This window comes from Carcharodon carcharias, chromosome 8 (assembly GCF_017639515.1).
Source record: "Carcharodon carcharias isolate sCarCar2 chromosome 8, sCarCar2.pri, whole genome shotgun sequence".
Lineage (NCBI taxonomy): Eukaryota > Metazoa > Chordata > Chondrichthyes > Lamniformes > Lamnidae > Carcharodon > Carcharodon carcharias.
In genome coordinates, this window is record NC_054474.1 from 165,230,681 (window position 1) to 165,252,426 (window position 21,746).

Below are 21,746 nucleotides of genomic sequence, written 5' to 3' on the forward strand. Positions count from 1 at the left end.
ACCATAATGAATGGCAGGCTGTTCATTTCAAAACAGTTTAGTTACATGTAATACATCCACATAGAATCATTAAAGTTTCAAATGTTGAGCAGACTATCTGGAGCATTGTATACAAGTGCAAGTTCGCTCCGCCAAAATAACTACTCATATCCCACTTCTCTGCTCTTGATGCACTTACTGCTGTTCAGTCTGTGGAGACAGCATATTGCAGGACAGGAGGTACTGGGGTGAGTTGTTAAATATGCAATATTTATATAAAATCATGTGAGTGCTTTTTAACAATCAAACCGACAAAAAGACAATCTGCTGGAATTTTACAGTGAACAATAACAGCAAGTGAGTGATTATAAAAATAGGTTTGAACAGGTCTAATGGAAACCTGTTTAAAACAGAAGCCAGTCTCATAGTTTTAAAAATCACTTAGCTGCATACTACTGACACCAAAAATCTAGTATCCTTTAGGACTGCATTTTTTTTAAATGGTGCTTTTTAAATCATTGCTGGACTCATTTATTGTTCACATATGGATTATTAAAATAGATAAATCAACTATAAGCTGTCAATCTTTGCTCTGCAATTAGATTGGTGTTGATTTAAAAAAAATACTGGTCTAGCGGTATAAAGGCGTTTTGTTCTCAGGGTTCTGTTTTTAAGAGTTAAGTCATGCAGGTCTGTGAGATTCTTACACTGGATTACAGTGAAGAGGGAGTCAAATAAGTTCAAATAAAGTTGGCAGGCCCGTAGCTCATTATGGTGTACCCTTTGCTTTATTCCGGAATTGACTAGATACCAGAAGGGACATTCAATGGAAGATGAAACAAATGCAAAGGTGAAACAATACTTCAGTCTCTCTAATTGTCAAGGCACAAACAGATCCTTTCTCCCTCACTCCAGTGCCCACCAATCAAATTGTGCATGACATTTTGATAAATCCTGCTGGTACTGGAGACTATGTCAATGGTCATTCACATCACTAATCCTTTATTCAATCCCTGTACATGTATTTACAGAAATCAACATTTCAATATCCTGAGACTGAAAGGCAGCCCATGAATTAATCACAATGGAATAGATTTTAAACTTACTGCCCAGCCATAAAACCAGCATTGTGGACTGGTCACCTGTTAGAGAAACCACCCGATTTTCAGATCCATGGAAATCACTGCATGTAAAAGTTAGGTGCTTTCTCCACTGGGCAGCAAATATGCAATGCCAAGTTTATGTCCAGTTAAAAATCTATGACAAGTTTGAAATTTACACTATGTATCTATTTCACCTTCAAGTTCACATTCGCTTAAGATGTTAAATGAGATTAACAAAGGATTTTTAAAAAAAAAGAAAATCTGTTTAGATTCTTGATAATGGGCAGGAACTTAAGGCACGCTCTACTTAACTAAGCCTGGAGAACCTAGCCTAAAGTTAGTGACAAAAACAGAAAATGCTGGAAATACTCAGCAGGTCTAATAGCATCTGTGGAGAGAAAAACAGTTAACATTTTGAATCCGTATGATTCTTCTTCAGAGCTCAGAAGAGTCATATGGACTCAAAGCATTAACTTTGTTTTCCTCTCCACAGATGCTGTTAGACCTGAGTTTTCACAGAATTTTCTGTTTTTGTTTCGGATTTCCAGCACCTGCAGTATTTTGCTTTTATCCTAAAGTTAGAGGCCTTCAAACGTGTATCAGGATATTCTAAGTCTAGAGAATCTAGACTAAAGTTAGAGACCTTCAAACTGTATTAGAATATTCCTAAATTTTGAAGTGTCTAAAATTATGCAACTGGGAAGCTTGCTGCTGCTTGTCCAGCTAGGTCAATGTTAACCAGCCCCCAGTGACACACATGGCCCTCCACATCCCACCAATGAATCAGTCTGGCTGATCCATCAATGTCAGATTACCATCCGGTTTCAAATTCCCATCAACAGGTGTCTCATTTTGCAGCTCCCCAAACGTTTTCCAAACATGACCCCATTTTAGTGCTTCAGACTTTGTGCGACCCCAGAGTGAAAATTTGGGGTGTTACGAAAGTTGTGGGCTGCTGATTATTAATGCAATAAGAACAGGGTACTTAACGTAATTACATCCTGATTAAAAATCGGAATTCTATTACATTAAGAATATATTGGGACTCTGAGCATTGACGTAAAGGGATCCTCATTATTGATACAATAGGTTTCTGATTATTAATGTAATAGAATCATGATTATTAATGCATTGTTATCCTAATTATTAATGCAAGATGATCCTAATTATTGAATAGACTTGCTACAAAAAATATTACAGGCTTCTTTGCAGCAGCAATCAAGCCTCAAGGAGCAGTCCAATAAGGCCATGCTCACCAACAAAAAAGCATGCATTTAAAGGGGCCTCGCTACATTTGCTACAATTTACATTAATCAGAGTCAAGACGGGTTATAGCTAAACTATTGCTACAATTATTGCAAATTAACAATTCAACTGTTTGCAGGCTTTTTTTGAAAGGGGTAGTCTAAAATTCCAAAGTCTTTCATTCCCAGGCTCCCTTTAGTCCTATTATCTAATTATAGTAACGGAAAAATTGGAATGAATGTGTCGGATTCAAGTATTTCACTTGTAGCAAGACATCACTGGCCATTTTCAAGGAAACAATTAACTTCAGATAATTTCCTATGCACATTCGCAAACTATTAAATATCTATTGATGGGACCATAAAGCTGTCCCAATGAATGCTGTGCTTTAGGTTTTGGAGTTGCTGGAAAGGAATCTTCTTTCTTACTAGTTGAGGGGAAGGCGATGGTGTGGTGGTATTGTCACTGGACTAGTAATCCAGAGACCCAGGGTACTGGTCTGGGCACCCGGGTTCGAATCCTGCCACGGAAGATAGCGGAATCAATAAAAATCTGGAATTAAAAGTCTAATGATGACCATGAAAGCATCGTCGATTGTTGTAAAATCTCACCTGGTTCACTAATGTCCTTATCTGCCGTCCTTACCTGGTCTGGCCTACATGTGACTCCAGATGCCCTCTGAACAAAGACAATTAGGGACAGGCAATGAATGCTGGCCACATCCAATGAATTAAAAAAAATTCTCCCATCCCTTTTCCTCCCAAAGGCATCGCCTTATTATTGTGTCACGGTTTCAAGTCTGTTATGAGTAATATTCTATTTTCTTTTGCTTATGATGAACTATCAATAAGACTGGCTGATAATTCAATCATTATCTAATACTTGTTCTCAACATTTACTCTGCCTAAGATAAAATAACTGCAAATATATACAGTATGTAAATAAAAAAAACACTAACTACCTTTGTTATTCTCAACTTCCTGCACACTTAGTTATTCAAGGTCGGTATCAACTGGGACAAGTTTGTAGCAGGCACAGCAAAGCTACCAAGAAAAATTATTAAATGTGTGAAATATTCCAATGTTACTCAAAAATTTTCCTGAACTACTGTTCTCATTGTCCAACATCTCAAATAAAAAGTCTGGCAGAAAGATTTCAGATGTTTGAATGACTGTTGTAATTTGCATTTCTATGTCTTTTGCAAACTGACCTGTAGCCTATTTATACAAAAAACATTTGGAGCCAATTAACACCAGAAGTCGACCTAACTGTTAATCCTCGAGCTCTAAATGTAATGTTTTTGAGAATCAGGCTCAAGATCACAGCAATTTAAATGAAACTGCCACTAAAATGCCCTTTTCAGCCTAAAATCATACAATGATTACAGCGCAGAGCAGGCTATTCAGCTTGTCGTGTCTGCGCTGGCTCTCTGCAAGATCAAGTGATTGTAGACGATTTTTCACTTTTGGTTTTCGTGCAAGTGATTAAAAGTAAAATCACTTTAAACTGCTAACTCAACCTCTCTGTTACACAGAATTGTCTTTGTGAATTGAACAGCATTCCTACACATAACACTCTCAGTCTAAACGCAACAGTATTGGTGTGCAAATGGGGCTTACAACACATGAGCAAAGTCTGTTCTTGGTTTTGCTTTTCCTTCTTTCCATTCATTTTAATATATTTGTAAGGCTCAACTCTTCATTTCAGTTCACCAAGAGTCACATAATTGTGCAATATTTAAGTGTAACACTACCGGAAAATGGTTTTGGTTAAATAAGTGTTGTCATGGCACCAACGCATCTCTAACAGACTGCCAGGCTGTCACTACTGAGACCGTTGATTTTCTACTGGATATGAGAATACCACTGAATGAGTCAAAAGCACTTAAACATCTTCACTACATCAAGTACCATATATAATTTCACTGAGCCAGTTGGCCCACAAGTTCTGTCAGCGGACATCAGGTACCTGATACAGCTTAGTGCATGACGTCACATGACGATGGAAACTGTCTCGCCACATGAATTTCTTACCGCAGATGTGGCACTCATATGGTTTAATGCCAGTGTGGATCTTCATGTGGCCAACAAGATGGTGCTTCATTTTAAATTTCTTACCACAAACACCACAGCCATAAGGCCGAAGACCAAGATGCATGCTCATATGTCGATCTCGCTGACTCTTGTGAGTAAAGTTTTTGCCACATTGACAAGGGTAAAGTTTGTAAACAACAGCTGTGAAGCCAGACTGAGAGGTCTTTTCACTGACACCCATTCCTAGTTCAGGTTCAGTGCCATACCCTGGCAACCGATTCACCTGCATTTCAGCAGCTGTTAAAGGGTCCTGATGATGCCCAGTGACATTTATATCGCCTCGATCAGCTGAAAAGTCATCCAATGATGAACCATAGTAATCAACCTGTTCATCATAAGAACTGTGCTCATGACCTTCTTTAAATACCTCCTGCGTTTTGGCAGCGACAATATTAAAGCTGTCATCAATGCTAGAAGATTGGATTACTGGTTCAGTCTGAGTAATATTTTCTGATTCAGAGACACGTTGCTCTTCAGCAGTAGGGTGAGTCATTCCATCACCATAATCCTGTTCAAATTTTTCCTGTTTCACATACACCCACCTTTTGTGAGGCATTATACTAGGTTGACTATAGATTGGCCTGGTGTATGGGTACTCTGCAGTATCACTTGCTCCTTCTTCACCATCCTGGCTGTTCATTTCTGCACTTAAATGATCATGTTCCCCAGAAGAATTGCTAGGAAGGTTGTCATGATCCATTAATTGGGGTGGTGACATGTCATCCTCTTTGGGACTCTCTTCACCATTTTCCTCAGCCTTTGAATCCCCATTCATGCTTTTGTGAAACTCGGGTGGCGCCACAGCTCCAAGTTCTGAAGGTTCTACTGAACCATTAAAATTGCTGCTGCTGGGTGACTGATGGTCATTCAAGTGATTAGACTTCTGATAATGAACTGCTGGACACACCTTTAAAAGTTCTGTACACTTATCTACAACATGCCACATTTGAAGAAAGCTTGCCACTGTTAAGTAACTGACAATGTCAGTGGCTGGCAGTACAAGTTTTCCTGTGTAGCAAAACAACAAAACATTTTCAAATGCCTTTGGATTCATTACATCCGGTAGAAGGATTCGATTACTATTCTTCAGTAGTACCTGATCACAAAAATAAGGTGAAGTGGCAGCGAGGACAGCCCTATGGGCCCTGAATAAATGGCCCTGGACTTGAATAGCAATGTCACATAACTGTCCCTCTTGACGCTGTTGGTTTAACTTCTGTAGTAGAGTATTCGTAAAATTTGGGAACTCCACATGAAAAATATTAGTTGCTAGCTCCATCATGGATGAAAGCATGTACTGTTCAAAACATAAGACAATAAATATGTTAAAATATTTTGGAAAATGCTAATGTAATGCTGACAACCAAAAAGTCATTCTGAAAAATGTATCCTCCTTAGCCTCAGGAACTATTTGTTTAAATCTATTATTTGCTCTCAAGCTGAAGTTCAGAAATAAAGCCGTATATCATTAGAAGCATAAATCAAAGCCAAGAGCCTACAATTCAAATCTTTCCTCTGAGCATTGAAAACCATATTTGTGTTGACTTCCTCCTATTGCAAACATTTTATAGTGATAGAGATGATAGGTAAAGGGGGGAAAAGGACTTCACGAGGGAGAACAAGCAGAAATAAATTATATAATGCACTTAAACATTGAAAACATCTGTAATTATAATTCACTTGTAGAAATAAAGACAACAGTACTCAACAACAGGGAAACTTTTAACAAATAGAAAGAGTTACGATCTGTCCACATACACAATGTAGAATCAAATGAGTGTAAACCACATTCCCGTTTTACAAAGCCCTGTCCACATGTTGATATTACTATGAAACTTACACTAATCCCTAGGTTCGGAGGCAAAAATGAAATGAGTACAAAGCTGTATCAAACGATTGCTGAAGTAATCATTTCCATTTGTTTGTTACTGGTGCAGCTCAGTGCTGTTTTTAGTTTTTAAATCTGAGTTGTTCACATTTAAAAATTGGGAGCACTGAATATCAGAGTCCCACTGAAACTATGAACTTTATAGCACTTATATATTTGTCTACATGATTCATTTTAACACTCAATAATATCAAACTGAACCTGAGTTAAACAAATGGAGGATAACGCGGGAAAATGTGAAATCGTCCATTTTGGCAGGAAGGATAAAAGAGAAGCATATTATCTAAATGGTGAGAGATTGTAGGGCTTTGAAGTACAGAGGGGTCTGGGTGTCCTAGTGCATGAATCATAAAAGGTTAGTATGAAGGTACAGCAAGTAATTAGGAAAGTTAATAGAATGTTATCATTTATTGTGAGGGGCATTGAATACAAAGTAGGGAGGTTATGCTTCAGTTGTACAGAGCACTAGTGAGGCCACATTTGGAGTACTGTTTACAGTACTGGTCTCCTTTATTTAAGAAAGGATATAAATGCGTTGGAAGCACTTAGGAGAAGGTTTACCAGACTAATAACTGGAATGGGTGGGCTGTCTTATGAGGAAAGGTTGGACAGGCTAGGCTTGTATCCGCTGGAGCTTAGAAAAGTAGGAGGCAACTTGAATGAAATGTATAAGATCCTGAAGGGCGTTGACAGGGCGGATGTGGAGAGCATGTTTCCTCATGTGGAAGAATTAGAACTGTGGGTCACTGTTTAAAAATAAGGGGTCGCCATTTTAAAAAGAGATGAGACGAAATTTTTCAACTTAGGGGGTCCTGAGTCTTTGGAACTCTCTTCCTGAAAAGGTGGTGGAAGCAGAGTCTTTGAATATCCTTAAGGCAGAGGTGGATAGATTCTTGGTAAGCAAGAGGGTGATAGGTTATCAGGGATAGGTGGGATGCAGATTTGAGGTTACTATCAGATCAGCCATGATCTTATTAAATGGCGGAGCAGGCTCAAAGTGCTAAATGGCCTACTCCTGCTCCTTGTTCGTATATTCTGCTCAAATAATTAACCTTTAAGCAAGGATTTCACTCCAACTTGTTCCACCCCACTCAAAGCTAGATCGTGCATATGTAGCAGTGCTACGTCATTAACACTACTTTCCATTTCAAAATGCTTTCTCCAATTAATTAATTTTAAATGCAGGTTTTACTTTCACATTTCTTATGCATTTTCTCGGACAGCATGAGAGTTGACAGTCTGGTGAAAATGCTGGCACAGATCCAATCTTGCCCAAAACAAAAAAATGTTTAAATGTAATTTGCACGCAGTTACTTTCCACTCAAAAGTTATTTCTACAAATTATTCAAATCTTTAGGCAAAAATTATTATATGTGCTTTCCCATGGACTGTTGGGCAAATAAGACAGTAAGGTGCAGCTTAGTCTGGAATTAAAACATTGTTTTGAATTTTGAGCTGAAATAATGCACTAATTTTGAAGATGCTGCGCATTTCAACTCTACACTGTCCAAATGCTTACACACGTGAACCTGCACATTAAAGCCCAGAGCGACAGCTCGTTACACCTTTACTGCAGGGTTGTAGTTTTTGATTAGCTGGCTGACAGTCCCAATATAGCTGTCACTTAGTACATAGTAGATGTTTGAGTTTTGGTATTCACAACATTTATTTTTCAATTGTAACATGCTACAGATGGAAATTCTCATTTATAGAATTGATCCATGTTGAATATGAGTTCAGCTTTCTCAGTCCTTGATCTTGTTCATTTAATGATATTGGTTCAATGAGCCAAAAAAGGCAACAATAAACCAAAAATAGTTTACTTTATGTCCTTTGACAAGTTGAAAGCAATACAAGTTAAAATTAAACACATTTTTAAAAATTCATTCACGGGATGTGGGCTTCACTGGCTGGGCCAGCATTTATTGCCTATGCCTAGATGCCCTCAAGAAGGTGGCGTTGAGCTGCCTTCTTGAACGGCTGCAGTCACTGTGATGTAGGTACACCCACAGTGCTGTTAGGGAGGGCATTCCAAGATTTTGACCCAGTGACAGTGAAGGAATGGTGATATTTCCAAGTCAGGTTGGCATATGGTTTGGAGGGAAACTTACAGGTGGTGGTGTTCCCATCTATCTGCGGCCCTTGTCCTTCTAGATGGTAGCGGCCGTGGGTTTGGAAGGTGCTGCCTAAAAAGCCTTGGTGAGTTTCTGAAGTACATCTTGTAGATGGTACACACTGCTGCTACTGTGCATTAGTGATGGAGGGAGTGAAATTTTGTGGATGTGGTGCCAATCAAGCAGGTTGCTTTGTCCTGGATGGTGTCAAGCTTCTTGAGTGTTGTGGGAGCTTCACTCATCCAAGCAAGTGGGGAGTACTCCATCACACTCCTGATTTGTGCCTTTTAGATGGTGGACAGGCTTTGGGGAGTCAAGAGGTGAGTTACTCACCATAGGATTCCTAGCTTCTGACCTGTCACATATTTATATGACTACTTCAGTTCAGTTTCTGGTCAATGGTAATCCCCAGCTTGTTGATAGTGGGGGATTCAGTGATGGTAATGTCACTGAATGCCAAGGTGGTTAACTTCTCTCTTGTTGGAGATGGTCATTGCCTGGCACTTGTATGCATTAATGTTACTTGCCACTTGTCAGCCCAAGCCTGGATGTTGTGCAGGTCTTGCTGCATTTGGAAATGGACTGCTTCAGTATCTGAGGGTCGCGAATGGTGCTCAACATTGTGCCATCATCAGTGAACATCCCCACTTCTGACCTTAATGGTGGAAGGAAGGTCATTGATGAAGCAGCTGAAGATGGCTGGGCTGAGGGCACTATCCTGAGGAACTCCTGCAATCACTGGAGTCCTGGAGCTGAGATGACTGATCTCCAACAACCACAACTATCTTCTTTTGTGCTCGGTATGACTCCAAACAGTGGAGAATTTTCTCCCTGATTCCCATTGTCTGCAGTTTTGCAAGGGCTCCTTGATGCCACAATCAGTCAAATGTGGCCTTGATGTCAAGGGCAGTCACTCTCACCTCACCTCGGGAGTTCAGCTCTTTTGTCCCTGTTTGAATCAAGGCTGTAATGAGGTCAGGAGCTGAGTGGCCCTAGCAGAACCCAAACTGGGCATCAGTGAGCAGGTTATTGCTAAGTAAGTGACCCTTGATAGCACTCTTGATGACCCCTTCTATTACTTTGCTGATGAGCGAGAGTAGACTGCATTGGCAGTAATTGGCCAAGTTGGATTTGTCCTGCTTTTGTGTACAGGACATACCTGGGCAATTTTCCACAGAGCCAGGTAGATACCAGGGTTGTGGTTGTACTGGAACAGCTTGGCTAGGGACGCAGCAGGTTCTGGAGCACGTCTTCAGTACTATTGCCAGAATATTGTCAGGGCCCATAGCAATTGCATTATCCAGTGCCTTCAGCCATTACTTGATATCACGTGGAGTGAAAAATTGGCTGAAGACTGGCATCTTTGGTGCTGGGGACCCCCAGAGGAGACTGAGATGGATCATCCACTCAGCACTTCTGACTGAAGATTACAGCAAATGCTTCAGCCTTATCTTTTGCATTGATGTGCTGGGCTGTCCCATCATTGGGGATGGGGATTCTTGTGGAGCTTCCTCTTCCAGTGAGTTAATTGTCCACCACTATTCATGACTGGATGTGGCAGGACAGCAGAGCTTAGATCTGATCCATCCTAATGCGGTTGTGGGATCGCTTAACTTTGTCTATCACTTGCTGCTTATACTGTTTAGCACGCAAGTGTTATAACTTCACCAGGTTGACACCTCATGCTCCTGGGATGCCCTCCTGCATTCTTCATTGCACCAGGGTTGATCCCCTGGCTTGTCATGGTAAAGTGGGGGAATATGCCAGGCCATGCGGTTACATATTGTGCTCAAGTACAATTCTGCTGGTGTGGATGGCCCACAGCGCCTCATGGATGCCCAGTCTCGAGTTGCTAAATCTATTCGAAATCTATCCCATTTAGCATGGTGGTAGTGCCACACAACACGATGGAGGGTATCCTCAATGTGAAGGCGGGACTTTGTCTCCACAATGTGCGGTGGTCACTCCTACTGATACTGTCATGGACAGATTCAACTGTGGCAGGCAGGTTGGTGAGGATGAGGTTATGTATGTTTTTCCCTCTTGTTGGTTCTCTCACTTCCGGCCGCAGACCTAGTCTTGCAACTATGTCCTTTAGAACTCGGCCAGTAGTGGTGCTACCGAGCCACTTTTGGTGACGGACATTGGAGTCCCTCACCAAAGAACATTCTGTGCCCTTGACACTACAGAGCTTCCTCCAAGTGGTGTTCAACGTGGAGGAGTACTGATTCATCAGCTGAGGGAGGGCGGTACGTGGTAATCAGCAGGAGGTTTCCTTGCTCATGTTTGACCTGATGCCATGAGACTTCATGGGGTCCGGAGTCGATATTGAGGACTCCCATTGCAACTCCTTCTGACAGTATACCACTGTGCCATCACCTCTGCTGGTCGGTCCTGCTGGTGGGCAGGACACATACAGCGATGGTGATAGTGATGTTCGGGACATTATCTGCAAGATATGATTCCGTGAGGATGACTATGTCAGGCTGTTGTTTGACTAGTCTGTGGGACAGCTCTCCCAGTTTGGTACTGGTCCCCAGATGTTAGTAAGGGGGACTTTGCAGGGTCAATAGGGCTGGGTTTGCCTTTGTCGTTTCCGGTGCTTAGGTCGATACCGAGTGGTTCATCCAGTTTCGTTCCTTTTTTGAGACTTTGTAGCAGTTTGCTCAGCTATTTCAGAGGGCATTTAAGAGTCAACCCCATTGCTGCGGGTCTGGAGTCACATATAGGTCAGACCAGGTAAGGGCGGCAGACTGCCTTCCCTAAGGGCCATAAATGAACCAGATGGGTTTTTACATCAATTGACAATGGTTTCATGGTTATCATTAGACTTTTAATTCCAATTTTTATTGAATTTGGATTGCACCATTCAAACCTGGGTCCCCGGAGCATTACCCTGGATCTCTGGTTTACTAGTCCAGCGACAATACCACCACACCATCGCCTGCCCTTGTTCTCCTCCCCTACCAGCATTCCAAAGAGCCTGTTCCCTCCATGACACTCTGGTCCACTTTTTCTCACCACCAACACTTCCCCTCCCTAACATCTTGTACATCATATTATATTGTATCTGATTCTTATGATGCAGTCTCCTGTACAATGGGGACACAAAATCCAGATTGGGTGATAACTTTGCTGAACACTTCATTCAGTCTATATACTTGAGCTTCTGGCCACTTGTCACTTTAATTCTCCAGCCCACTCCACTCCAACATTTCTGTTCTTGACCTCCACACTATTCTAATGAAGCTAAACACAAGTTTGAGGAACCGCACTTCATTTATCTAACTGGCATGCTTTAGGCGTAAAATTGCAGATAATTTGAGCAGCAGGTGCTGCTCGTGGGGAACGGCACTCCAAAGTCACCAAGAGTGGAGAATGTTTGGCCTGGGGTTTGGGGTAGGGATATGCTGTTGGGACATGGCTGATGGAATGGTTCATACTCCTGGTGTTTACCTGCATTTCTTCTGCCATGCTCTCAGGCTATAGCAACCAAATTTTGCAAATGTTCTTGTGCTTCCCTATCCCTCTGATATTCAGTTATAACCATTTATATTTTCTCTGGATTCAGCTTTTGTTTCTCTACATGTTCCATTATCTCCTTTTTGCCATTTAATAACTTCTGCCCTCCGCTCATCACAGATTTTCCCCTTGATTCCTTCCCTGTGCCCAACCTCTCCTCCAACTTATCCCCGGCTCTGCACTTGCTGGAGAGTAAACTGACCTAAAACATTAACCACGGGCAGAATTCTTCCATCGGGGACTAAGAGCCATGGCACGAGTGAGGAGTGTTTCACGCTGCGTTGGCCGATGGGAAATCCTGAGGTATCTTGAGGCCCTGGCATCATTAATTATTCGTGAGGGCTTTCCTGACATCTCACGCAGTGGGGCAGGCTAGATGGCACATGCAACACCGTCAAATCTGGGTGCCAAATTTAAAAGGTGCCCAGGCATCCAAGTTACTGATTAGGCCAACAGAGATGGCAGGAAGGGGACAGGGACCTCCTGCGCCTAAGTTCAGTGATGCATTGCTGTGTGTCCTCCTCAACCAGGTGGAGGTCAGGAGGAGCATTCTTTACCCAGCTGCTGTGAGGAGGCAGCTGAGCAGGGAAACCAACTCTGCATGGGCGCAGGGCGCCGACGCTGTCGGTGCCCAGGCTGTCCAGCACAGATCATCTCTCCGATGCCAGAAAAGAATGAATGACCTCATCTGCGCTGCCAGGGTAGTGAAGGTTCAGTTGCTCGCACTAACCACATGAAACCAATGCATGTCAGGCGTCATGGACCTCAGTGACAATGGAATAAGATCATGTCTCATAGCCCCACTGCAGTCCATCCATTCTGTGGTGCAGTGACCACTGTGCCTCCTTCACCCTTTCCCACAGAGAGCTCAATGCTGTATGGAAGGTGGGGGTTGAAGGGGCTCAGGAGCAGAGGGCACCAGCAACCTCCGGAAGTGATATGCCTCTCTGAGCCTTATCTTTGTATGTGGATGGGTTCAGTACTTTGAAGGGTGCTGGCTCAGGACATTTCTGGATGACATGCAGTGCATTAGTGCCATGCCATACAATCCAGTGGTTATCTCTAAGCGTGTAAGCATGAGAAATAAACGTGAAATTACTAAGTATAAAAGGATGCTACACACAATTCCTCTTAATCCCATCTTCTCTGTAATAAAAACAGAAAATGCTGGGAAAACTCAGCAGGTCTGACAGCATCTGTGGAGAAAGAAACAGAATTAATATTTTAAGTCTGTATTACTCATTTTCACAGTTAGAGAAGCAGAAATGTGATGGATTTTATACTGTTTAAGAGGGGGTGGAGCAAATTAGAAGGTTAGGGATAGGTGGGAGCTCAGGAGAGACTAAGATATCATGGACACTAGACAAAGGGAATGTTAATGGTAGTGTTAAAGGCTAAAGAAGGTGCTGATAGTGACATAAAGATAAGAGAGCAGAATGTGTTAATATCAGAACAAGGGTCAGCGCTCTGTGAAAGCACAACATAAAAACAAGTGATAGGTAGCCCTCTGGCCGGGATGGGGGGGCAGGGAGAGATGGATTTTTAAAAACTCATAAAAGTCAATAAGTAAATAAATAAATAAAAAAATGGATTTAAAAGGGGGTAAAGGTGGAGGAAAGAGTTCATGGTCTGAAGTTGTTGAACTCATTAAGTTCGAAGGCACTTTACAACCTTCTGGACTGGGAGGGCCCTGGCGCTCCCAATACAACTTGCTGGGGTTCCCTTTCAGTTGTCCTCTTGAGATGACCTGCCTCTCCGCCCATCCATTGACCCAAATCCCATGCAGCATCTCGATATCTCCAGTAAAAGGCTCTGAATAGTTTTGAACAGACTAGCAATAGTAGTAGTCACATTTTTCTTGAGCTCCAACACTGTTCCCCCACCCCCAGTCACCCATACCCTATCCCCCATAACCATTGAACCCCTGGCATAACATTGGACTTCTCCACTCTTACCCTTCGACCTTCTCCTTTAACAATGTTCAGATAAACCTCCATGTACCCTTCCTCCCTGAGAATCCCACCTGTTACTATTGACTTGGTCGTGTTCCTCCTGCCCATCCGCGAGGTCCGTGTGTATCTCTGTGTCGTCACCAATAAACCTCGTGCCACTTCACGTGATATCATTGGACTCTCATCCTCCTACCCTACCTGCTCCCTCTGCCCCCTGTAACCCTTGCCATTCCCAGTTTGCACCCCAGGAATCCACAAATGACTCCACCGACCCCTCCCTGTTAACCCTCCACACCTCAACATCCCCCAACCAACCCCCAATGCCCCTGCACACCCTTGACATCCTACAATGCCCCTTCAGACATGCACATAACCAACCCCATCCCTGCTTGGAACCCACCACGGCCCTTCCAACCCTCCCACTCCAATCCATCTGCTGCCTTGCAAGACCCTTCTAATACCCTTTCTCCAGCACTCCCAACCACCCATGCCCACCTCCACGTCCAAACCGCCACACCACCTCTTCATTCCTCTCCTACCCATCTTTCAACCCTGACCACAAACCCCCAACCTAACAGACCCTTGCTGCCCATCTCCTGCTGCCTTCCACCTGCAGCTGGACAACCCGATCCTAAACAAAGCCCCTGGAAGAAGATGCAATCCCCTGGCAAAATCCCTGGAGGATGGTCCGATCCCCTGGCGAAGTCCCTGGAGGACGGTCTGATCCCCTGGCGAAGTCCCTGGAGGACGGTCCGATCCCATGCCGAAGTCCCTGGAGGACGATCCGATCCCATGCCATAGTCCCTGGAGGACGGTCCGATCCCATGCCAAAGTCCCTGGAGGACGGTCCGATCCCATGGCGAAGTCCCTGGAGGACGGTCCGATCCCATGCCAAAGTCCCTGGAGGACGGTCCGATCCCATGCCAAAGTCCCTGGAGGACGGTCCGATCCCATGCCAAAGTCCCTGGAGGACGGTCCGATCCCATGCCAAAGTCCCTGGAGGACGGTCCGATCCCATGCCAAAGTCCCTGGAGGACGATCCGATCAAATGCAAAAGTCCCTGGAGGACGGTCCGATCCCATGGCGAAGTCCCTGGAGGACGGTCCGATCCCATGGCGAAGTCCCTGGAGGACGGTCCGATCCCATGGCGAAGTCCCTGGAGGACGGTCCGATCCCATGCCGAAGTCCCTGGAGGACGGTCCGATCCCATGCCGAAGTCCCTGGAGGACGGTCCGATCCCATGCCGAAGTCCCTGGAGGACGGTCCGATCCCATGCCGAAGTCCCTGGAGGACGGTCCGATCCCATGCCGAAGTCCCTGGAGGACGGTCCGATCCCATGCCGAAGTCCCTGGAGGACGGTCCGATCCCATGCCGAAGTCCCTGGAGGACGGTCCGATCCCATGCCGAAGTCCCTGGAGGACGGTCCGATCCCATGCCGAAGTCCCTGGAGGACGGTCCGATCCCATGCCGAAGTCCCTGGAGGACGGTCCGATCCCATGCCGAAGTCCCTGGAGGATGGTCCGATCCCATGCCGAAGTCCCTGGAGGACGGTCCGATCCCATGCCGAAGTCCCTGGAGGACGGTCCGATCCCATGCCAAAGTCCCTGGAGGATGGTCCGATCCCATGCCAAAGTCCCTGGAGGACAGTCCGATCCCATGGCGAAGTCTCTGGAAGAAGGTGCGATCCCATGACGAAGTCCCTGGAGGATGATCTGATCCCATGGCAAAGTCCCAGGACCGATCCACTGGTGAAATCCCTGGAGGATGGTCTGATCCCATGCCATAGTCCCTGGAGGACGGTCCGATCCCATGCCAAAGTCCCTGGAGGACGGTCCGATCCCATGCCAAAGTCCCTGGAGGACGGTCCGATCCCATGGCGAAGTCCCTGGAAGAAGGTGCGATCCCATGACGAAGTCCCTGGAGGATGATCTGATCCCATGGCGAAGTCCCTGGAAGAAGGACCGATCCGCTGGCAAAGTCCAGAGGATGGTCTGATCCCATGGCGAAGTCCCTGGAGGATGATCTGATCCCATGGTAAAGTCCCTGGAAGAAGGACCGATCCGCTGGCGAAGTCCCTGGAGGATGGTCTGATCCCATGGCGAAGTCCGTGGAAGAAGGTCTGATCCCATGGCAAAGCCCCTGGAGGGCGGTCTGATTCCATGGAGAAGCGCTGGAAGAGGTCCGATCCCATGGCGAAGTCCCTGGATGAAGGTCCGATCCCACGGGGAAGCCCCTGGAGGATGTTCTGATCCCATGATGGTCCCTGGAAGACAGTCCGTGCCTTGGTGAAGTTGCTCTGTTGAGGACAACCACCTCCTGGAAGCTGCTTCTCAGAGATCCATGTGGTTGAAACCCCACCCAGCCAGTTTTTTTTAATGCTGCACGTTGTGTTCCAGGGTCCAGTTGCTGGAGGCTTCCATCTTCTCCTCGGATCTCTGTGAGCTGCCCAAGGCCTTAAGGCAAAACCATCATTTGCACATCACAATGGTCCAGACGTGTGGTGAACCAGCATGATTTCCTGCTGGCATCGCTTATGATCAGGTGCAGCGGGATGATTCCAGTTGGGCCTTCATGTGCATCCCTTTAGCTGGATGCAAATCGGTTTTACGCCGTCGTCTGGCAGGAATCTCGACCTGCCATGGTGGACACTAGCGGAAGATCCGTCATCATTTCATGCCGACGTGAAAAGCAATTTTTGGACCTCCTGCCAAATTCTCCCACCACACCCGCCATTAAACCCACTGATGGGAAAACTTTGCCTTCTGTTTCTCTCTCCGTATCTTGCTGACTATTTCCAGAATTTTTTGTGTTTTAACTTAAAATTAACATTTGCCTTTATCTGGCTGCCATTAATTTCGCCATCAGGTATTAACTGACCCAAAGAAGAATCATTCATATCCCTTCATCACTAGCAATCAACGTTTTAATTCCTATGGATGATCTCTGAACTAACTGGATTTTCAGCAGGTCCGAGTGACATGCCCTTTGAACAGCTCTGTCAAACATCAGTTCTGATTCAATTTTCAATGTCCATGACAGATCTTTGTCAGCAATCCCAATCAGAATTTGGTTCTAAACTTGCTCCTTTTTGGGTGATTCAGAACTTAACCAGCTCTTCAAATTCCAACATATTATGTTTTTCTGAATACATTGGTGGAAGAGTGCCATTTTGTAATTTAATCAATTTAAAATTCCTCAAATTGGAGGATGCTTTAAGTACTCTGTTGCACTTACAAATGGAATACAAGAAAAATCCAATTGTCTGACAAGCAATCAGAGTGTTATTGCTAGTCTCTATTGCTGTCAGGATTTTTCTGTTTTATTGATACTAACAAGGCCAGTGTTCCCCTGAACCTTCCTCTCATTTATTTTAAACTCCAAACAAGCTGTCCTGTCCACTCACTCTCAATTCTAAATGCTGATCTTCCACATCCACATTGCACTTAGTTCAAGAAGCATGGCACAGGATCCCACTCAAACACTTTCTTTCCAGAACCTGTAACTAGAATTTTTCTCTCAGTCATTCCATACTACACAATCCTCAAGCTTGGTGTCACAGTTTGTGCTCCTCTCGATTTAACGTTATTAGTGCCTGTATTATGGGCATAAAACCTCCATCTTGGTCTTTAAAGGATAAAACATATCTTCCAATAACTCTAACATAAATAATCTGATCTTTTGATCATACATCATCATTTATCATTTTAATTTGACCAATTTCCCCATGTCCAACTATTCCCTACGGACATGGTTTACAGCAATGTAAACTGTTACCTGTCAGAAGTGATAATAATAATGTTTTACTGTTGAAAATAGAGGCATACAGTAATTTTAAATAGCAAGTCAATCCAAATAACTTCATGCTTGAGATGACGCAAAGCATCATGGCAAGTTGTTTTGTGAAGCTGAGTAACAGAGCTGGTAAAGGAAACTGCATGTAGCTCACCAAATGTTAAAAATATTGTACACTTCCAACAATGTGTTGCCATGTTCATCAAATTGTTCATCAAAATGCAAATCTCTTGAAGTACAATCAATACAGTGCAGTTCTAGCCCAGTGTACTACAGAAGATTCACCACAATGCCTTGTTAGGGTACTGCACCATCTCCAATCATTCCAGGACAAGGAGTCTAAGCTGCAGAAAATTTCACACAAATGCACTGAAATTCTTTCTTTCTTTACACCAGCTAAGAACCGAATGCAAAAACTACCTACTTAATGGATTTTCAACATTAAAACTGGACAATTTCAGCCAAACATATATTAGAAACTTGATTTTTCTGAAATTGGCATCTAAGCAGTTTGCCTTGATAACTAATAAGCAAGAATTTACCAAGTTAGAACTGGAGTGTAATTCAATTGTTTGTCATGGGAAACTACTGTCTGTAGACTATAACTACATCCACTTATGTTAACAATATGGAGGCAACCACATTGAGAGTACGGTGTTGTTTCCCACAGTACAGAAAGGATAAGGAGAGCAAAGAGCGATTGAGGGGCTGGAAGGTTTGAACAATACAGTGATTATATAAATTGAGCATGTTTTCACGGATAAAAAAGCCGAAAGATGATGTAACTGCTGCTTTTAAGATTCTAAAAAAGACGTTAGGTAATGTAGACCATAACGAGCAATTTCACCTTGTCCAAACAGTAAAAACACAGCCTGTACTTGAAAGAGTGTTAGATTCACCTTCTGAGGGTAACTAAAAATGTAGTTAATCTGTGGGAGCAATTGGTCAATCAATGGAACAGATTCCGTAGATATAGTGGTTTAGTTAGTGTGGAATAGTTAGTATTGAATTATTCAATCAAAAGTCAATAGATTTATTTCAGAAAATGACATTTTTGGGATACAGTATATGAATAATTTGAAGCATGATCTGTGATAAATGTAGCTTGCTTCGTAAGAAGGTAACTTTAGACCTACAGTTCTCAAATATCTCCACCACTGGGGTTTTTCTTGTGTCATGTCTGGGTCTGTTCTAAATTAAGCAATAGAAATTGATTACTATGATGAGTCATCAACTTCATTAATATCGTATCATGAGATAACCAGAGTGATAGAAGGAGAACTAGATGAATATTGGTCTTTTTTATCTCATAATTTCTACATTTCTATTTTTAGTTACCCTCAGAAGGTGATGGTAGTGGGCCATCCTCTCATAATGAACAAGACTATTTTGGGAACAGGGATTTACCATGCCAATTAAGCAGAATATGAATATGCTTTTTTAAAAAAAATGCACTGGCTTTACAGTTAAGTTGCCATTTGATTCAATTCACTCTTTAGTAATTAAATTTCAATTGTCAGCATACTAAACCACAACATTTTAAATCTCTAACTTGAGAGCTAAATGGGGTTTAAACTTAAAATATTATGTTAAAACAGATTTTTGGTTAAGGCCACAAAAATTGTCAGTGGTATTTGGAGAATGCAATTAAAATTGTATAATTAACATTCACAACACCGTGATAGTCAGACCTAACCCTGCCCTTGACTCCAAATGATTCAGAATATAACATCACAATTTCAGCTAGATTTCCCTTCACTTTTAATTTACACAATGTAAAAATGGGCAAAGTTTCTCCCGTATTAAGTATAGCAAAATTGTAAATCTTTTCTTTATAAATGGAAATCTTTCACTAATGTGTTTTAAATTAAGTCTACAACTGGGTGAGTCTGAAGGCTGCTGTTGTACCACCAAAATGTTAAGTGATGAAGGTTAATAACATAGTGAGATGGATCATTATACTATATTCAGACATTTAGTAAAATGTATTGCTGCAGATTAATAATTGACAGTGAACCGGTGGAACACTGTGTTCTATGTGGAATATACAATGTATTATTACTAAATAACTTAAGAACCACTCACTAATAAAATAAGAAATTTTACAATTAGAATGTATAACAGCCTCATGAAATCTGTAAAAGAGAACTGTGAAAGTTTGCTATTTGGGAAGAGATTTACCAAGGAACTATGAATAGGTATTTTATGAAATTACCATTGCAAAACCTCCACAATCAAGATGAAAATGAATTTGCTAAATATAATTCAAGGTGATTTTCCAAAGTAGGTAGTGCAAGTTTTGAAAGCAACCAATTTCTAAAATTCGAATATTTAACTGTGAAAAGCCCTCCTACCATTCTGAATTGTCATTGAAAGTTGGGCCAAATCACAAAAGGGAAATTTATTTGTTGGCTTGTGTTTATGATTTGAAGATAATCAAATTAAATTAAATTACAGGTCAAATTACAGATTCTTGTCACTCGGTAAATTCCTGTTTATTTTTCAAGAAATACATTTTTAACAATTTAGGCTAATTGACTTTTTCGGGATGAATTAAACATTATATTTACTTATTAGGCACAGTAACATCCATTTCTACTTTCTAGCTCTCAGCCGAGGTGGTTTTACTTCATTGGGAATCAAACCCCGCCTATTCCAGGCTGCAGCTGCCCGCCTGGATCGAGCTCTTGATTCGCCAACCGCCCGCCAATCACCTCATCCCGCCTATTGTAAGCATGAGAGTCACGCAAATCTGAGGCAAGCTGTCAATCATCAGGCGGCCGGCCAATCAGAGCGAGGAGCCCGCCCCCACCCGAGACGTCAACAATCAATTCCACCCCCCCACCCCCCCGGCGCAAGCCCACCACTCTCTCGCGCGAAAGGCCTTCGCAACCTCACGTCAACCGGGCCGAGGGAGGACAGGACAAAGCAGGAGGGCCTGCCTGGCAAAAGAACGGCCCACTCAACCAACTTCACCCCGACGTCGCGCCCGCTGCTCTTTATTTATTGAAGCGTCCGAATGGAGAGTGAACGGGCACCGTCCGTCGCTGCCCTCCCTCCCGCCCGCCCTCGCCTACCTGTCAGCTTCCCTTCACCTGAGAGCTCGCATCGTCAGGGCCCCCCAACAACCGCGTCGACGTCATACGTTCACGTGACCGCAGCCGCACGCATTCTGTGTAAACAAACGGGCCGGAGTGGCGCGCATGCGCGTCCACCCCCCCCCCCCCCCCAGGTTGATTCTGTCCCACTCTGTGTGCTAATATATGCTGTGTGTATATTGTATTGCAAACCTCATCAAAGATATCGAGTTGGTCATGCACGTAAGGTGATAGCTGCAGCACTTAAAATGCTGCACAGCCATGGGGTCTGTCACCTTTTTACCAGCATTAGTAAAGTAAAGACTTGCATTTATATGGCGCCTTTCATGACTTTGCACATTTTATTTGTATGTGATTCAAACAGGGAGTGTTTGAGAAAAAAGAGGTAATGCCAGGCAAAACACCTGGAAAATGCGCACAAGGAAGACCCAGGATGGCATGGATGGATAATATCAGAACGTGGACTGGCCCCTCTATGGGAGTGGTAGTGAGGGCAGCGGAGAATAGAAATCGGTAGATAAGGATTGTTCATAGGGCAGCCAACCCTCGGAACAAGGACAGATGAAAGACGAGATGTGACCTCTGTTATGCACAGGAGGGGGTTTAATTTAAACAGCCCTGATTTCTCATCTCACAGCCCGTCCAGAAATGTGTTCTTTGATTTTTGATTTCCTCCTTTATATGTGGTGGCTTATTTTCCCCAACTCCTCAGTTTTGGGAGTGATCCAATCCTCTATTAATAACCCCACGGCAAACTCGGGATAGGGTAAAATCAGAGGGTTAGGTTATTTTACACACTCAAAACACAGGGAGGGGATGTTGCTACGTAACCCCGGTACATTCACACAATAAAAAAGGGATAAGGGAGAGAAAGAGTTACAGGGCAAAGACTGCACAAAAAAATAAGTATCATTGTTTCACGTGAGTCCAGTGTTATGACACAGCAGTTTGTAAAAACTG

General features: G+C 43.4%; 2 protein-coding genes across 2 annotated transcripts in view; one reads left to right on the forward strand and one right to left on the reverse strand.

Moving 5' to 3' along the window:
- Positions 1-3,397, forward strand: part of fam183a (family with sequence similarity 183 member A) — a 43,712-nt gene extending 40,315 nt beyond the window's left edge. The window contains exon 5 of the mRNA XM_041194299.1: positions 3,320-3,397. The gene's annotated coding sequence lies outside the window, so the exon portion shown is untranslated. The remainder of the gene's footprint in view (positions 1-3,319) is intronic.
- Positions 3,398-3,436: 39 nt separating this feature from the next.
- zbtb43 (zinc finger and BTB domain containing 43) lies at positions 3,437-20,851 on the reverse strand. The gene is made up of 2 exons (XM_041194298.1): positions 20,766-20,851; positions 3,437-5,717 (listed from the first exon to the last, which is right to left on the reverse strand). Exon 2 carries the CDS (start codon positions 5,712-5,714, stop codon positions 4,278-4,280), a length of 1,437 nt encoding a protein of 478 aa, XP_041050232.1. The 5' UTR covers positions 5,715-5,717; positions 20,766-20,851; the 3' UTR covers positions 3,437-4,277.
- Positions 20,852-21,746: the final 895 nt, after the last annotated feature.